Here is a 15417-nt window from a genome sequence, read left to right as displayed (position 1 = left end):
GGAAGGTATTAGCCAGGCACCCTGGGTTCTAGCCTCCTCCAAAACAGAAAATCATACGCTTCTGGCTAATTGATGTCACAAACGGGTCCAGTTATGTATAGCCTCAACACAACAGGCTGTCCTGGAACACAGAGTTTGGCCTCCTATTCACAGTTGGGGGAAAAAGCACCTGCTAAGCCAGTGGGGGTTGTTTGGTGGGCAAGCCACAGATTAGCCTCACACTTTACCCCAAGTGCCACTCCAATCCGGTACCCCTGCCCCAACTACTGGTCTGTCTTCTGTTCTTTTGCAAGTCTCATGACTATCATCACCTCTAGAAAGCTGACATGCATCTCTGCATCCTGCCAAGCCCATTCATCTGAGCTTTTCAGCCACAATAACAAAGCATTTATTCATCTCCATAGTCTCAGATGGTAGGAAAAGTGCAAAGGGGCTACTGTGCAGATGTTTACAGAATCTTCCTGCCATTTCAAGGACATCAGGAACAGTGGGAATATGCAGAGAGGCATATATAGTTAGTGTTTGCCCAGGCATACAGTGCATCCACCAACCCTGCAGGGACTGAAGATACAGTCCAAGATGTCTTGTTACAAAAGTACACAATGCAGGTACACCGGTAAGGAGAACTAAGTTTTCACTGTAGTGACTGGGTTTGATTTCAGTTATGAGGTTGAGGATGCAGAAGTATGCATCCTGAAGGTCAAGAGATATTGAACCATTCCATCGAGTCTAAAATGGGGGAAGGGAAGATACTATGAAGGCAAGAGTGTCCATTCCAAACCTTAGCATGCATATAAACTGTAATCCCAGATGGGTTGCCATCCTTTTTTCCTTTTCCAGAATCAGAAAGCAATGACTGACAACCCTGTTCCCTGATGTTGGCATGTAGACTCTTTTATTGCCATTAGGGCAAGGGCTCGCACACTGTGGGTCATGATCCCCCGGGGGTCATGAGCAACTTAAAAGGAGGCCACAAACTTCCCAGGGGGTACACGCAGCAGTGCAGACAAGCAGTGCATGGCAGTGGCATGAAGTGGTTGCAGCAGCAACCATGTGCGAGCTCCCCATCCCCTGCTATTGCCATCCAGCATTCGGGGTCACAGCATCACAAATTTTGAGAACCCCTGCCTTGGGGAAATAAGTGACATGATCCTTAAAAAGGGATTGGGAAAGGAAGTTGGGAGTTGGCACTTGTGAAACTACAGTAGCAGTAAGCAACTTATCCAAGATAACAGACCATATGCACCTGTAGTGAGTCGAGCAATTCCCAAGAGACAGTGCTAGGGGCTCCATATTCATAGAGGTTGGCTGAAAAGTACCAACATGCACCTGACACTTCCTTGGCATGGAACATGAGGACTCTCACAATCACAGAAGTTTAGGGCTGGAAGGGACCTCGTGAGATCATTGGGGCCAGCCCCCCTAATCTGGGCAGGAAAGATTGCTGGGGTCAAATAATCCTGGCAAGCTGTGCATTCAGTCTCCTTTTGAAGATCTCCAGGCTAGGTATCTGCACCACCCCCACTGGGAGTCTATTCCAGAGTCTGGTCACACAAATCAGGAAGAAGTTTTTCCTTATATCCAGTTTGAAACCTTCTTCTAGGAGTTTATGACTGCTGCTCCTGGTTTTCTCATGGGATGCTTTGGTGAATAGTTATTTAGCCCCTAATGCTCTCCCCTGATATATTTGTAAGATGTCACCAAAACCCCTCAAAGTTCTCTTTTCTAGGCTGAACAGTCCCATATCTGTCAGCCTTTCCTCATCAGGCTTGCTCTTCAGGCCTCGGATCCCATGCATACTGGCATAAGAACACCACTGGCCAAAACTCTAAGCTGGAGCACAAGGGACATAAACAATAGCAGAATGTGTATTTGGACAATGATTCAAAGGAAAAAAGAGAGCCCCCCAATTTTCTCTGTAATTGTACCTCTCCTAAGATGACAATGTGAGCAAAAGCAATGTGCTGCAACTAGTCCTGGATCAATATAGCTACATCTAACACTAAGTCACTATGGGTATAGTAAAAATGGCAGCATAGTACAGTGTTGAGCACAACATAAAAACTGGCAAGTTTCCCTAGGCTATGTAATAATGAACAATTTACTGTGGGATAAAAGGGGTGGAGCTTTCCCATGGCTGTTGCTCTGCAGTATTGGCTTGGGAGTATGCTTTTATCCCACGGTAAATAGAAACTAACTCATAGTCATTTATTCTTCTTACATTGAGGGCTACATCTTTCATTCAATTTTCTCTTACTGCAGAGTAGGGACACACAAAGGCAGTTACTATGGAGTACATGACATACAGTACAGCCTTTCCCTCTTTTGCCCCAGGGTATATAGTTCATAGACTATACTATTAGAGAGAAATCAGGTGTGTAACTTTGTCTCAGGGCCTAGTAACAGCTAGGGAAGACTGAAGGTAAGGTCTGGTGTGGAATGTAAACTCTGAAGCTTGAAGCATATGGACCCTGGCAGAGACCGCATTCAGCAGAGCTCCACAAAATTGGCTTAGTTATGAAAAAAATTTAAAAGGAGGTGAGATTAGATTGATGGAAGGGACAGAGAAGGAAAGTTCTAGCTGTCCAGTTAGAGGGTGTGGTACGTGCCATTATACTTGCTGTCCCCAGGCAGCAGAGCAGAATGGAGGAAGTTTTGTATTTTCCTTGCTTCTGGACTTCGCTAGTTGCCACATAGGACTAGGAAGAAAATTTCCCCCTCCTGTTGCTACGTGTCAGGGTTTTTATTCACCTTTCTCAGGAGCACTGGGTATTGGCTGCAGCCAACATTTGGGATTTTGACTGGGGTAGGCAAATGTTCCTCCTGGGACTAAAACCCAGCTGTTTCCAGTGAGAGGATCTTGCCTCTCCACTCAGAGATGCACCTATCTCCACATTTACCATGTACTTGCATACTTCTCTTTCTATCTTGATCTTTGCAGCTAGCAACCTGTTGGAGTTTTAACCTTCTAAGTAGCTGAAATGAAGTAGCCTGACCTTTCCAACACACCTATGAACAAACCTGGAAAATTTCAATCCAGAGACTGATATTTTGTACAATGATAAGCATACAAAAATAACAAATGGATACCATTTTGCAAACGTTATGTTTCATTTTACACAGTTCAACCAGCCATGAAGGACTAAGTCCCTTTAGAATTCTGAGTCTTCCTTGAAAATGCTGACCACTATTGCCAGAACTTGCTCAGTTTGGCTTCAAAGAGCTGGCAAGGTCACCATACAAAACGGAAGGGCCACAGGAGTCATTCTAGGGGGTTGTCAATTACTACTATGATTCTTACAACTGGCTGTAAGATTAGCACCATAGAAAACCTGAACAGATCAAATGAATTTTCTGCAACTTGATTATAAATTAAATTTAAGCAGAAGTATCCTGCAGTGATTAAATTTTATTCCTCAAACTTACAACAAAGCAACACAGCCCTTTTTCTCTCTCTCATTATTTTCTCAATAACTAAAGGGGATCATTTTTGGAAAGTATGTTCAGACGTTATGAAATGACTGAAATCTCTTTAAATGAAAGTGATGTTAAACACAAGGATGGCTTAAAAGAACAGAGATTTAAATAATACCCACATCCTGAGACTGCCTTCTGAAAAAAATGTTGTTAAATGTACTGTACAAGGCAGGTGACAAAAATACCGTGTACAAGTTGTATGGACCAGTGATACTGATAAAGAGGGCGGCAGGTAGAATCAGCATATTCATTTCCACTGATAAGCACAATTACCAACTAACAAAACACAAAATCATGGAATGTTTCCATAAGAACCAAAAATAATTGCTATTATAGACACAGGAAGCAGCATGAATAAACTCTTACAACAGGAACAGAGCATTCATTTTCACAAGGGGTTAATCTGACTTTTGGTTACTTTTTTCTCTGACTAGTTGATACTTGTAAACTGGCAAATCCAGAGGAGAAAAACCCACAGAATTTCTTATTCCCATGTTCAAGCTAAGGTAAATCCTTAGTTTCTACTTAGCTTTGGAATGCATGCTTCATGTACCACCCCTTCATCCCCCACACGGGTCCCCAAGGAAATACACACACAGATGTTTGTACAGCTTCCCCTCTCCCTACCCCTCACAAAGGTTTAAAAGGGAAAATATTTTTAAAAAGATAACTGAAAATGAGCCTCAATCACAGATTTATACAGAGAAAATGAGACAGCTATTCAATTCAAGTCTACTCTGTCGATGTTATCCTGCTTAATAAAGTGTTGCTAAGCCAGTGTTATGCATTGTTCAAAGATAACTGTGGGCAAAATAGCCCTTTGTTCCATGTTCCACATGGCAGCAGAGTTGTTTTGACAGAATACAAGACAGCCAATGTTAGATTTTCTGGTCCAGTGTAAGAATCATCATTACAAATAATGCATGTCCCCCTTTTTTAAAACCATTTTCATCTGTGGCATACCAGAGTAAACAAACCTAATTAGGCTGCATTTTTTGCCTTGCTGCAGGTACCTCAATCAGCTGAAAAAAAGACAATTTCACCATATGCCAAACCAATTAGACAGAGAAGTGCCTTATAATACCACTTAAAAGTATTTTCTGCTGATAAAATGATATTCTATATACAAGGTGCACATACATACGTCAGCTTCAGTTATCTTCCATTATATACATGAAATATCATAAATGGTAATAGACTTTTTGCAAAGTTATGTGAAACTAAAAATAACAAAAGAAATAAAAGCTATTAATACAGCATTGTAAGTCCTAAATACTCTTTAACCATTCTATACCAAGCATTTTAAAATAGGTATGAAAACTGAATTTGTCAGTTTAAAAATCCAAATTCTACATGGAAAAAAAAAATCACCAAAAAAAAGCTATTTTTAAATCATTTAAACTTTCTAGTCTTAAATAAAATAATAATTTCTTGTATACCCCTCCTCTTCCCTTATACAGTTAAATGCAAATTCTCCTGTACAGTCGTAGCTTACTGCATACATAGCTGATACGCCACCTACTGCAAAACTGAGCTGACAGTCCATGCATTGCTAGCAGCATTTCCATTCCATTACCGTGCCGGAGCTGAATAAAGGTGCTTTTAAATACCTCTTTTCAAGCAAACAAGAACCAGACAAAGCAGCTGTCTTTTTACTCTGCCTTAGAGAATGGAGCGAAAGATAAACAAAAGAGAAAAGGAATATGAAGAAAGACACAGCAACTCTGAGGGCTCTGATCAAGACAAGAACTGTAAAATGTCTCTGATTACCCTCAATGTTGGTGGATATCTGTATATTACACAGAAGCAAACACTAACCAAGTACCCAGACTCTCTTCTTGAAGGTGTGGTAAATGGAAAAATTCTGTGTCCATTTGATGCAGATGGCCATTACTTCATAGACAGGGATGGACTCCTTTTCAGGCACATTCTGAACTTCCTACGAAATGGAGAACTTCTTCTACCAGAGGGGTTTCGAGAAAATCAACTTTTGGCACAAGAAGCAGATTTTTTTCAGCTCAAGATTTTATCTGATGCAGTGAAATCAAGGTGGGAGAAAGAACAGCTAGCATCCAGAGAGACTACTTTCCTGGAAATAACTGACAGCCACGACCGTTCACAAGGTCTCAGAATCTTCTGTAATGCTCCAGATTTCATAGCCAAAATCAAATCTCGAATTGTGCTAGTATCCAAAAGCAGGCTTGATGGATTTCCAGAGGAGTTTTCAATATCTTCAAATATTATTCAATTTAAATACTTCATAAAGTCTGAAAATGGTACACGACTTGTACTGAAGGAGGACAACACCTTTGTCTGCACCCTGGAAACTCTTAAGTTTGAAGCTATAATGATGGCTTTAAAATGTGGATTTAGACTGCTGACCAGTCTGGATTGTTCCAAAGGGTCAATTGTTCACAGCGATGCACTTCATTTTATCAAGTAATTACAAAGATAAAGGCAACGAGCATGCAGCCCAGTAAACCTCATTTAACTACAGCACCCAGGCATCACAAATAATATATCTAACTAGCCTTGTACCACAGAGCTCTGCTGCTAATCAATTAATGTGACCTAATGGTATGTAAATTCCAGAATAACATTCATCTCTGAGTTATTTGTGCTGAACAAGAATTTTATGCCTAAATTTAATAATAAAAAGAAAATTGCTAAACATTGTAAATCCAGATCAAATACTGCTATTTGCATATGTTTCCTTCATGCTGCCTTTCATCCAGACAGTGTAGCTGAAACGGTTCTGTGTACTTGTATGACTAACATGCCTACACCTTATTGTTCAGCTGAACAGTGGTGGAAGTATTTTCATTTAATATCCAAGCTTAAAAATGTTTTGCTTATGAAAAAATTCACACTGGATTTTAACTGGAATAAAACATTTTGAGTGTTCATTAGAGTTTCTGCAAATCTATTAAAAACAAATTATACTAAAATGCAATGAGACTAAAAAGGTTTAAAAGGCATCAACTTGATTTTGAAATTAAACACCTATGATTCTACAGCTCACATACTTGAAAACAAATTAGTGACCGAGTTGTGAATGTGATGAGAATTATCAAAGAAAATGCCTACACAAAAACTAGCACAGCTTTCTTTTCTTATTCCCCCCATACCTATTATAGGACATATTTGTATTCATTAAGGTAGGTGGAACTTGTTTATTTTAAAATATATGTATTTAAAGGTTATTCAAAAGGTTTTGCATACAATGTCAAGCAACAGGTTTTCAAATAATGACATCCTACTATGCTAAAGTTGGTGTTTCTCACTAATTACTGCTGTTCACAAAGAGTAGCAAATTAACAGATATATTGCTTTGCACAATGGCTTGCTAATAGTACCTGGAATTTCTAGTTTTGAATAGAACACCTGCTGGTATTTAACCTGCATAAGTGTAAATGGGAAATTAGATGTCTTTCTCCTTTCACACCATCCATACTATTTATTATCTACTCCTTTCTTTCACTGATCTTTATTACAGTATCAAGATATATTTTTCACATGCAACTAATTAAACATGAAGTAGATGCTTGCAGTTCAAAATCCTTGGATTAGACACGACCATCATGTAAGCAGATGAATATTCACTTCACCTTTGAAGTCAAATGACACTGCACCTACTTATACAAGTTCTGAGTTTGTTCATTTTAAGTCTGCTATCAGGCATGGCTCAAATTAAATCAAGTTTGAGTCAACTGATGAACTGATGTTGTCCACTTCTATTGCAACATGAATCTGTACTTCAACTAAAATAGGTAACAACTGAGTCTCTCACTGAAGCCAAACTTGTAATACAGACAGCAGTTAGATTGCTAAACAAGAGAATTTTTTTTTTTTAGGAAAAAGGGGCGGGAGGGTACATGATAGTATTTCCAAGTGGGAAACTCTCTGGAATTCCTTTACAAAGTGAGTAACATTACCCCAAACAATGCACTTTTCTACTTAATCTCTTTGTACAAAACTTAGGAATAATTACACATTGAAAAAGTTACTATTTTAAACTCTAATTTCAAATAATTCAGTACACTGTAATTTTCAAATTAGTATATTTACAGTTACACTTCTCTAAAAAATAAATATGAAAGCATACATGAAACAAATTTAGAAAAATCAGCTAAATATTAAAAAGATGAAGACTAGAGATGCTACGGCCCAAACTAACAGTGAACAAATTGCAGCAAAAATCCTTCAGAGATCTGTCATCTTAGCACTAAGTAGTAACAACAAGTGGACAAGCAATTAAGGAAACACCATAACTGCCCTACAAATCATAAAGAAGTATGTTTCCAGTGCTGTCAAATATGTAACCTGGAGAGGCAGTCTGGAGGAGGCTGTTGTTCAAAAGATGTCAAATCATCCATTTTCTTTTAAACATTTTAGCTATAACCTTCAGTTCTAATGAATACTTGATTGGGATTTTAAATGACTGAAGAGTTTTAAAGAAAGAAAATTTAAAAAAAAATTCAATTGGTTAATAAAAAAACGATATGCTGCAGATGCCTGCCTTTTGAACTGACTTCTTTAAAGGCCAAACACCAAGAAACTGCAAAGAGAGAAAATCCTAACACTTCTGTACTACTTGAGAAAAATTTCCATAAGAAAGCATTTTTTATTATTGAAACATTGTAACCCATACTTTTAATTCCTATCAGCTTGCCAGAAGCAGCATAAAAAACAGATTCATTACAAATATCTTTTGACAGTATTCTAGACTTACTCTTAAAGGCTTAAACAGAAAGCTTTTTTCTTGCTGAGACTTAGGGTGACCACTCCCCTTTAAAAAGCTGATGGTTGAAACAATTCAGACAGCTTCATCACTTGAACTGTATTGTACTTGAGGTAAAAAATGTCTCTATTAAGGCCAAAGAAACACCCACCAATTTTATATTATTTTTGTTTTATAAGATTCATGCAATTAAAAATTGCTTACAAAAATGCTCCCCAGTTAGTTCTCATGGAAAATATCTGTGGCATCAATGTTTAACAGAAGACAATTGAAAGCACCTGTTGTCACATCAATTTAAACTATATCACATTTTCACATGCACTTTACCATTTTCAGGGCTGAAGTTTCATGCTTGGTTTCCAATTGCAGGGATTTTGCTCAGCTGTTTAAGATGAAACTTATACAGGAGGGCACAGAAGGGAGGACAAAATGAATTCTCTTCATGCCATATAAAAATGGATATTGTTGCCTTAGACAAAACTCCAGCTAGAATGGCTGATGTTTGAAATTACATATATACTGGGGGACATGTATCATTTCCAGTTTGAAAAAGATTTTTGTTACAAAAATTGCACTAAAAACTGTATCTTGCGAGTAGAGAATAGTAACCCTTTCCCTTTAGTCTACAGATGCTTCCATGCATAAATAACTGTACATGCCCACAGCTCATTAGGCATATACTTGAATTCAAACATCACTGATACTGCAGAATCAAATGCTTAGCCATCAGAAAAACTGTTAAGGCTGTACTGGTAATATTAGTTTAGACTTGATATACAAGTGAAATATTTTTTATTCCACTTTTTCTTGGTATCGGCTTGGCACAAACATCATAAGGGCACAGCTAAAAGCCCAGAGGGAGCGCAGGGAAGGAATTGCAATTTAGTCATACCATATTTACTTGACTAGAAGAGGACCCTGATTATAAGATGACCATCCCCCCCCATTATTAGATTCTATATATGGAAAAATTCTAAATTTGTTTTAATTTGCCAGGTATAGAATCTAATTATTAGAGGCCTGCTTTGAGTTTGTCTCCCTCCCAGGGCTACAGTAAGGAAAAGAAATCTAGGGGTTACGTAGCTCCTTTGTTCTCTCCTTCTCCCCACTTTTTCCCTGGTCAGCCCTTCCCCTTCTCCTTACAGTCCAAACCTCCTCTCCCTGAGTACATGGAAATGAAGAGCAAATTTGAAAACAATAACCTTGACATTTAAACATGGCTGTAGCAATTTGCATACAGTTCCAAAATACTTATTCATCCAGAATTGGTTACTTTTTTTTAGCAACTGCTGCAAGTTTTAGCACAGATATTCCATAAACACACTTTTGAGCAACACTTTGGCACATACTCATATGTAGTACAAACTATGTGTGATATTATCCCAAATCCAAAGGCTTGTGAATTCACTAGACAGTTCATTGGGCTGGACCCCACCAGAGTCAACAACATTTCAAGCCATGGTGACCTCATAGTTCAGCACTGGTTAGTATGTGTGTACTCCAGATACCCTCCACAAAGGAGCCATGTGCTAATTAGCCCCCACTCATGACTGGAACCAGGGCTTGGGCAGAAGTTATAGATTCATAGATTGTAAGGAGCTGAAAGAGACCCTGTAGATCATCAGGTCCAGTCCCCTGCACTAGGCGGGAAAAGGCAACTGGGGTCAAGTGACCCTACTGAGGTGACTGTCCAGTCTCTTCTTGAAGATTTCCAAGGTAGGTGACTGCACCACCACCGGAGGGAGTTTAATTCCAGTCTGGACACCCTGATTGTGAAGGAGTTTTTCCTGGAGTTGAGCCTGAAATGGTCTTCCAGGAGTTTGTATCCATTGCTCCTGGTCTTCCTCAGGAGTTCTTGATGTAGAGGTATGCCACCACCAAGTCCCCTCTCAGCCTTCTCTTCTGTAGGCTTGTCTTGCAAGTCTGTGATCGTACGGGTGGCTCTTCTCTGGGCCCTCTCAAGTTTTTCCACATCCTTGTTCAAGTGCAGTGCCAAGAACTAGACACAGTACTCTAACTGCAGTCTCACCAGTGTGCAGTACAGCGAGAGTATCACTTCTGTAGTTTTGCACAAGAGGCATTGATTAACGCATGACAGTGTGTTGTTTGCCCTGCTGGCCACAGCATTGCACTGCCGGCTCACGTTCATGCAATTGTCAATCGCTACCCCTAGATCTCTTTTGGCCGTGGTGCAAGTCAAATTGTTGCCACCGAGTCTGCAGGCATGCTGGGGATTGTCTGCCCCCAGATGGAGCACCTTACACTTCTGAGTGTTGAACTTGATCTGGTTCTGGTCCGCCCAACTCTCCGGCCTGTTCAGGTCCACCTGTATCTGCAACACAACCACACTCCCCTATAACCTGGCATCATCCGCAAACTTGGCCAGCTAGCTTTTCACCCCCACATCCAAATCATTGATAAAGATATTGAAAAGCACCAGTACAAGCACAGACCCCTGAGGGACACCACTAGCAACTTATCTCCAGGACAACACAGATCCATTTATGAGAACTCTGTGGGTCCTATTATGCAGCCAGTTTTCCACCCACTGAACTGTTGAGCAGTTAAGCACACAATCATCCAGTTTTCCCACAAGGATATCATGGGATACTAAATCAAAAGCCTATTGGAAGTCTATGTATATAATGTCAACCTTCTCTCCCATGTCCAGGTGGTGAGACACCTGTTTGTAAAAGGAGATGAGATTGGTAAGACAAGACCTACCTGTGATGAAGCCATGCTGGCTGTCATTCAGAATCTTACCCTGAGTGAGCATGCCGCACATAGATTCTTTAATGAGTTCTTCCAGGATTTTCCCTGGGCTGAAGGTTAGGCTGACTGGCCTATAGTTGCCCTGGTCCTCCCTCTTCCCCTTCTTGAAGATGGGCATAATGTTGGCCCTCTTCCAATCCTCAGGGATTTCCCCCACGTGTCATGATTTCTGAAAGAGTTTTGCAAGGGGGTCTGCAATGACCTCAGCCAGCTCCATCAACACTCTTAGGTGAAGTCCATCTAGTCCCGCTGACTTATAAATGTCTAGTTTTTCTAGGTGGTTTTGCACCAGCTCAGTATCCACAGTGGGAAGGATTATCATTCCCACCATGCCCCCTGTGATCCTTATCTTGCTTATCTTTCTCCTTGGTCCAGTGAAATACCAAAGCAAAGTGGGCATTCAGGAGTTCAGTTTTTTCCTGAGTGTCCATTACCAGCTGCCCCAAGGTGTTAATCAGGTGCCCCATGCTTCCATTTGTTTTCCTTCTGCTCCCTACATACCTGAAGAAGGACTTCTAATTGTCTTGACTCCCATGGCTAACTTAAACTCAGTTGCAACCTTAGCTTTCCTAATCATTTCCCTACAAATGCAGACCACTGTTGTACGGTCCTCTGTGACTGTCCCTAGCTTCCACTGTGTGCATGCCTCTTTTTTTCTTTTTCAAGAGGACCATAATGTCCCTATTGAGCCAGGAGAGCTTACCAGCCCTTCTGCTACCTTTCCTCTTCATGGGAATGGTTTTCTTTTGTGCTTCAAGGATCGTGTCCTTGAGGAATGACCACTCTTCATGCACCCCATTTGCCTTTAGGTCCTGGTCCTGCATTGATCCCCCTACTAATACCCTTAGCCTGTTGAAATCAGCATTTGTGAAGTTCAGGACTTCAGTCCTGCTAGTTGATTTGTCAACCTTGCAGCAGACAGTGAACCTGATGACCTCATGGTCACTGTTGCCCAGGCTACCCTCAATGCTCAAGCCACACACCAGATCATCTCCTTTGGCCAAGACCAAGTCTGGGAGAGCAGTACCTCTGGTTGGTCCTTGCGCTTCCCAAGTCAGAAAGAGCTCCTTGATTACAGTTAAGAAGCTACATGACCAATCCGACCTAGCCAAGTGTTCCTCCCAATCTATGTCTGGGTAACTGAAGTCGCCCATGAAGACCCTTGCATGCGCAGCCCCTGTCAGTTCTTGAGAGAACTCCAGATCAAGCTCCTCCCCTTGGTTTGGTGGCCTGTAGTAAGTGCCCACAGTTAGGACTCTCTCACCTTGCCCCCTACCAGCGAAAACTTGACCCAGAGGTTTTTAAGCTGCTTATCTTTAAAGCCAATGTCAGTCTCCAGAGAGGTGTACTGCTCCATCACGGAGAGCTACCCCTCCGCCTTTTCTCCCTGCTCAGTCCCTTCTGTGCAATTGCACATAAGCCAGTTTAAGTGATCGAAAACTGGTTTAAACCTGTAACAGAACATAAATTCAGTGCACATAAAACCATTTCAAGATGGCACAAACTAGTTTAAGATAAACCTGGTTGAATGTAATATCAGACTTAACTAATTTAGGTCAAATCTGTTTGTGAAACTTCTGTCCCAGACCCTTTCCTGGTTCAAGTTAAATCACAGTCCCCCATGCTTTTTGCAGGGTTGGCCCCACCCCTCTGCTCTGTAGCTGGAGCAGTGGCGGTTGTAGGACAAGGGGGGGAGCGGGCAGGGAGAGCCAGGGAGACCAGGGGGGTGGGTACAGCAGGCCAGAGTGGAGGTTTCAACCTCTCCCCAGTCATTCTCAGTCTGCCAGGGCCTGGTCATATCCCTCAGCTCAGCTTCCCACCAGCCTGAAGAGAAGGGAGGGCTCGCTCTAGTGCCCCCCCAGCTTCTACCACTGCATGAATGTAGCTCCATTTCTGGAATCAAAAGTGAATGTTGGTTCAATCTACACAGGTTAGACTAACCTGCAAAGATTGAATGAACTCAGACTCAGGCTTTTTGAATGCCTGTACTTAGCCCAGGTCACAAGCCCTGGGATGCTCCAAAAATTTATATGCAGATAAGGCACAGGGCAACCTGGTCCAGCAGGGACATACTATTAATTATATGTACCAGGCTGAGAGGTTGTGACAGGGATTCTGTTTGGTGATATCTGCCAGGCATTCAGAGAGTCAGCAGTGATGATAACTGTCCTTAATGGGCACTAATATATGGCTTATTCAGAAGAGCTGCACTAACCTATCCTTGTGGTAGTTTCCTATTAGCATCTCAGTCTTTTGGCTAACATCAAGCCTTTTTTGGCAACAAGAGGAGGGTGTCAGGGTGTCAGCTCCAGCCCTTCCAGTGCCATCTTGGTTTTGCGGTACCTCCAGGCTTGGTGCCAGTTTCCCACAGAGGGAACACCTGCCCATTTTTTTTAAACGCCAAAAAAAGTTCCCATCAGCATGTTTGGCCAATGTAGTCGATGTGTTTTATAGTCAAATTCAGTGTTGGCTGGATTTAGTCAGCTTCATAGCTGATTTACATTGCTAAGCACATGCTGCTTTTGGCAGCAGTTTAATGATAGACAATGTATTTAGTGAGATTTCCTTGTATGCGATTATAAGACGAGAGGCTTTATTCCTCATGCTAATTCGGGGAGGGGAAACCTCATTTTGTATTAAAATAAATATAGTAGTTTCATAGTTTCTAAGGTCGGAAGTGACCTGAGTAGATCATCTAGTCCAACCCCCTGCCATGGCAGGAAATAATACTGGGGTCAAACGACCCCAGCAAGATGTTCATCCAACCTCCTCTTAAAACCCTCCAGGGCAGGAGCCAGCACCCCTTCTCTTGGTAATTTCTCTGCTGCTCTCCACTTCTTCTGGTGAGAAAAGTAGGTCATGCCATCCCATTCAGAGATGCAACTTCTCTCCCCCCCCTCACCTGACCAGCTCTGCTAATGACAGCTCTCCACCCATTTGCTTGTATGGCAGACACCTCTTCTTCTCCTGTGCTCAATTCAGGTAGCCTTAAACTAGCTGCACTGGATAGAGAAGAGCACCCCCCATGTCCCATTAATTCTCTGCATAGCTACTTAAGACATGGGACAATTTCATTCTATATTTATAACAATTCTCTGTTGAGGCTTAAGTCTGTAATGAAATAAACAGGGGAAATTAATATTTCAGGAGCTGATTTCAACTTTAATGCCTGTGACCACCATTTGATCTCATGACCTTACTACTATGTCTTTTCAAATACACGTTTCTGTCACACATAAATTAATACTTTGCACCTGTAATTATTACAACTGCATCAAACTCAACCAGTCTGGGACAAGACCTCCTTTTTTTTAAAATGGGTAATTCTTTTTCCTTATGTATCATACGAACTCCACTTCATTATCCAATGGCATTTATTATTTTCAATACAGTGGATCATTTTACATTATTTGCATACAAGCAACTTATATAAAAAAAAAATGTGCCACACATTTTACTTCAAAATAGGTAAAAATATTTTGAGAAATTTGTTGCTGTTGCCCAAAGGTGGACATAAGTGGGAGGAAGCAACAAGATTACAATTTAACAGTGTTCACTGAGGCCTACTTTGACTAGTACAAAGTGAATAAAGTAAGAATTTCACTGAGAATGTCAGTGATAATCAGGACAGGAAGTGCTCAATTACTGATGTGGCAAAGGCAGAAGAGAAAAAGACTGAGGAAAGTAATGTCACAAGGTGTTTTTATTCAGAAAAAAGGAAAACATCCAGAAGAGTACTGAGACTGGGATCAGCCTTAGGTTCATAAAAAACAAACCAGGAGAGTGGAAAGGCAAGGAAATTATAGGTGATAAAGTCAGTACCCACCATATTGACATACAAAGTACAGCAAAATATTCTGTCATAGATTAAGTTAGCTAAACTGAGATGGGTGGAAGAGAAAAATGGTGAGCAAGGAAATCTCAAGAGCAAATGAATCACCAGAAAAACATCTGCACTTCCAGAGAAGTAACAGTGGGTCTCAAACATCCTGAAGGATGGGCCCAGAATGCATCAAGGGAGTCTTATAGATGTCTAACAGACACACAAACCAACATTTCCAACCAATAATAAAGTGGGCAATTGCGGTAGTTTAGCCCTTAAGGAGAGGTCCTTCCTGGATGATTGGAAAAGGGGAAATATAGTGTCCATCTTTAAGAAAGGGAAGAATAAGGATCCAGGGAACTACAGACCAGTCAACCTCTCCTCGGTCCCAGAAAAAAATCATGAAGCAGGTCCTCAAGGAATTCAGTTCTAAGCATGTGGAGAAGGTGGTGATTAGGAACAGTCAGCATGGATTCACCAAGGGCAAGTCATGCCTAATCAGCTGATTGCCTTCCATGATGACATGACTAACTCTGTGGATGCAGGGAGGGCAGTGGATGCAGTGTACCTTGACTTTAGCAATGCTTTTGATACCGTCTCCCAC

At 41.1% G+C, this 15417-nt stretch overlaps 2 protein-coding genes across 2 annotated transcripts in view; one reads left to right on the top strand and one right to left on the bottom strand.

Annotated features, from left to right (window-relative positions):
• The window catches only part of GTF2F2 (general transcription factor IIF subunit 2), a 157926-nt gene that overhangs the window by 99936 nt on the left and 42573 nt on the right, over positions 1-15417 (bottom strand). The gene's annotated exons all lie outside the window — the stretch shown is intronic.
• KCTD4 (potassium channel tetramerization domain containing 4) lies at positions 4988-6454 on the top strand. The gene has a single exon (XM_090025520.1). It carries the CDS (start codon positions 5147-5149, stop codon positions 5918-5920), a length of 774 nt encoding a protein of 257 aa, XP_089881646.1. The 5' UTR covers positions 4988-5146; the 3' UTR covers positions 5921-6454.

This window comes from Crocodylus siamensis, chromosome 1 (genome assembly GCF_052110815.1).
Source record: "Crocodylus siamensis isolate JL-2025a chromosome 1, ASM5211081v1, whole genome shotgun sequence".
NCBI classification, from domain to species: domain Eukaryota; kingdom Metazoa; phylum Chordata; order Crocodylia; family Crocodylidae; genus Crocodylus; species Crocodylus siamensis.
Note: the sequence above shows the minus strand (reverse complement) of the source record. Positions and strands in the feature narration are given on the sequence as shown.

Coding starts and splice junctions, on each gene's coding strand:
- KCTD4 (XM_090025520.1), top strand. CDS start 5,147: ATGGAGCGAAAGATAAACAAAAGAGAAAAGGAATATGAAGAAAGACAC.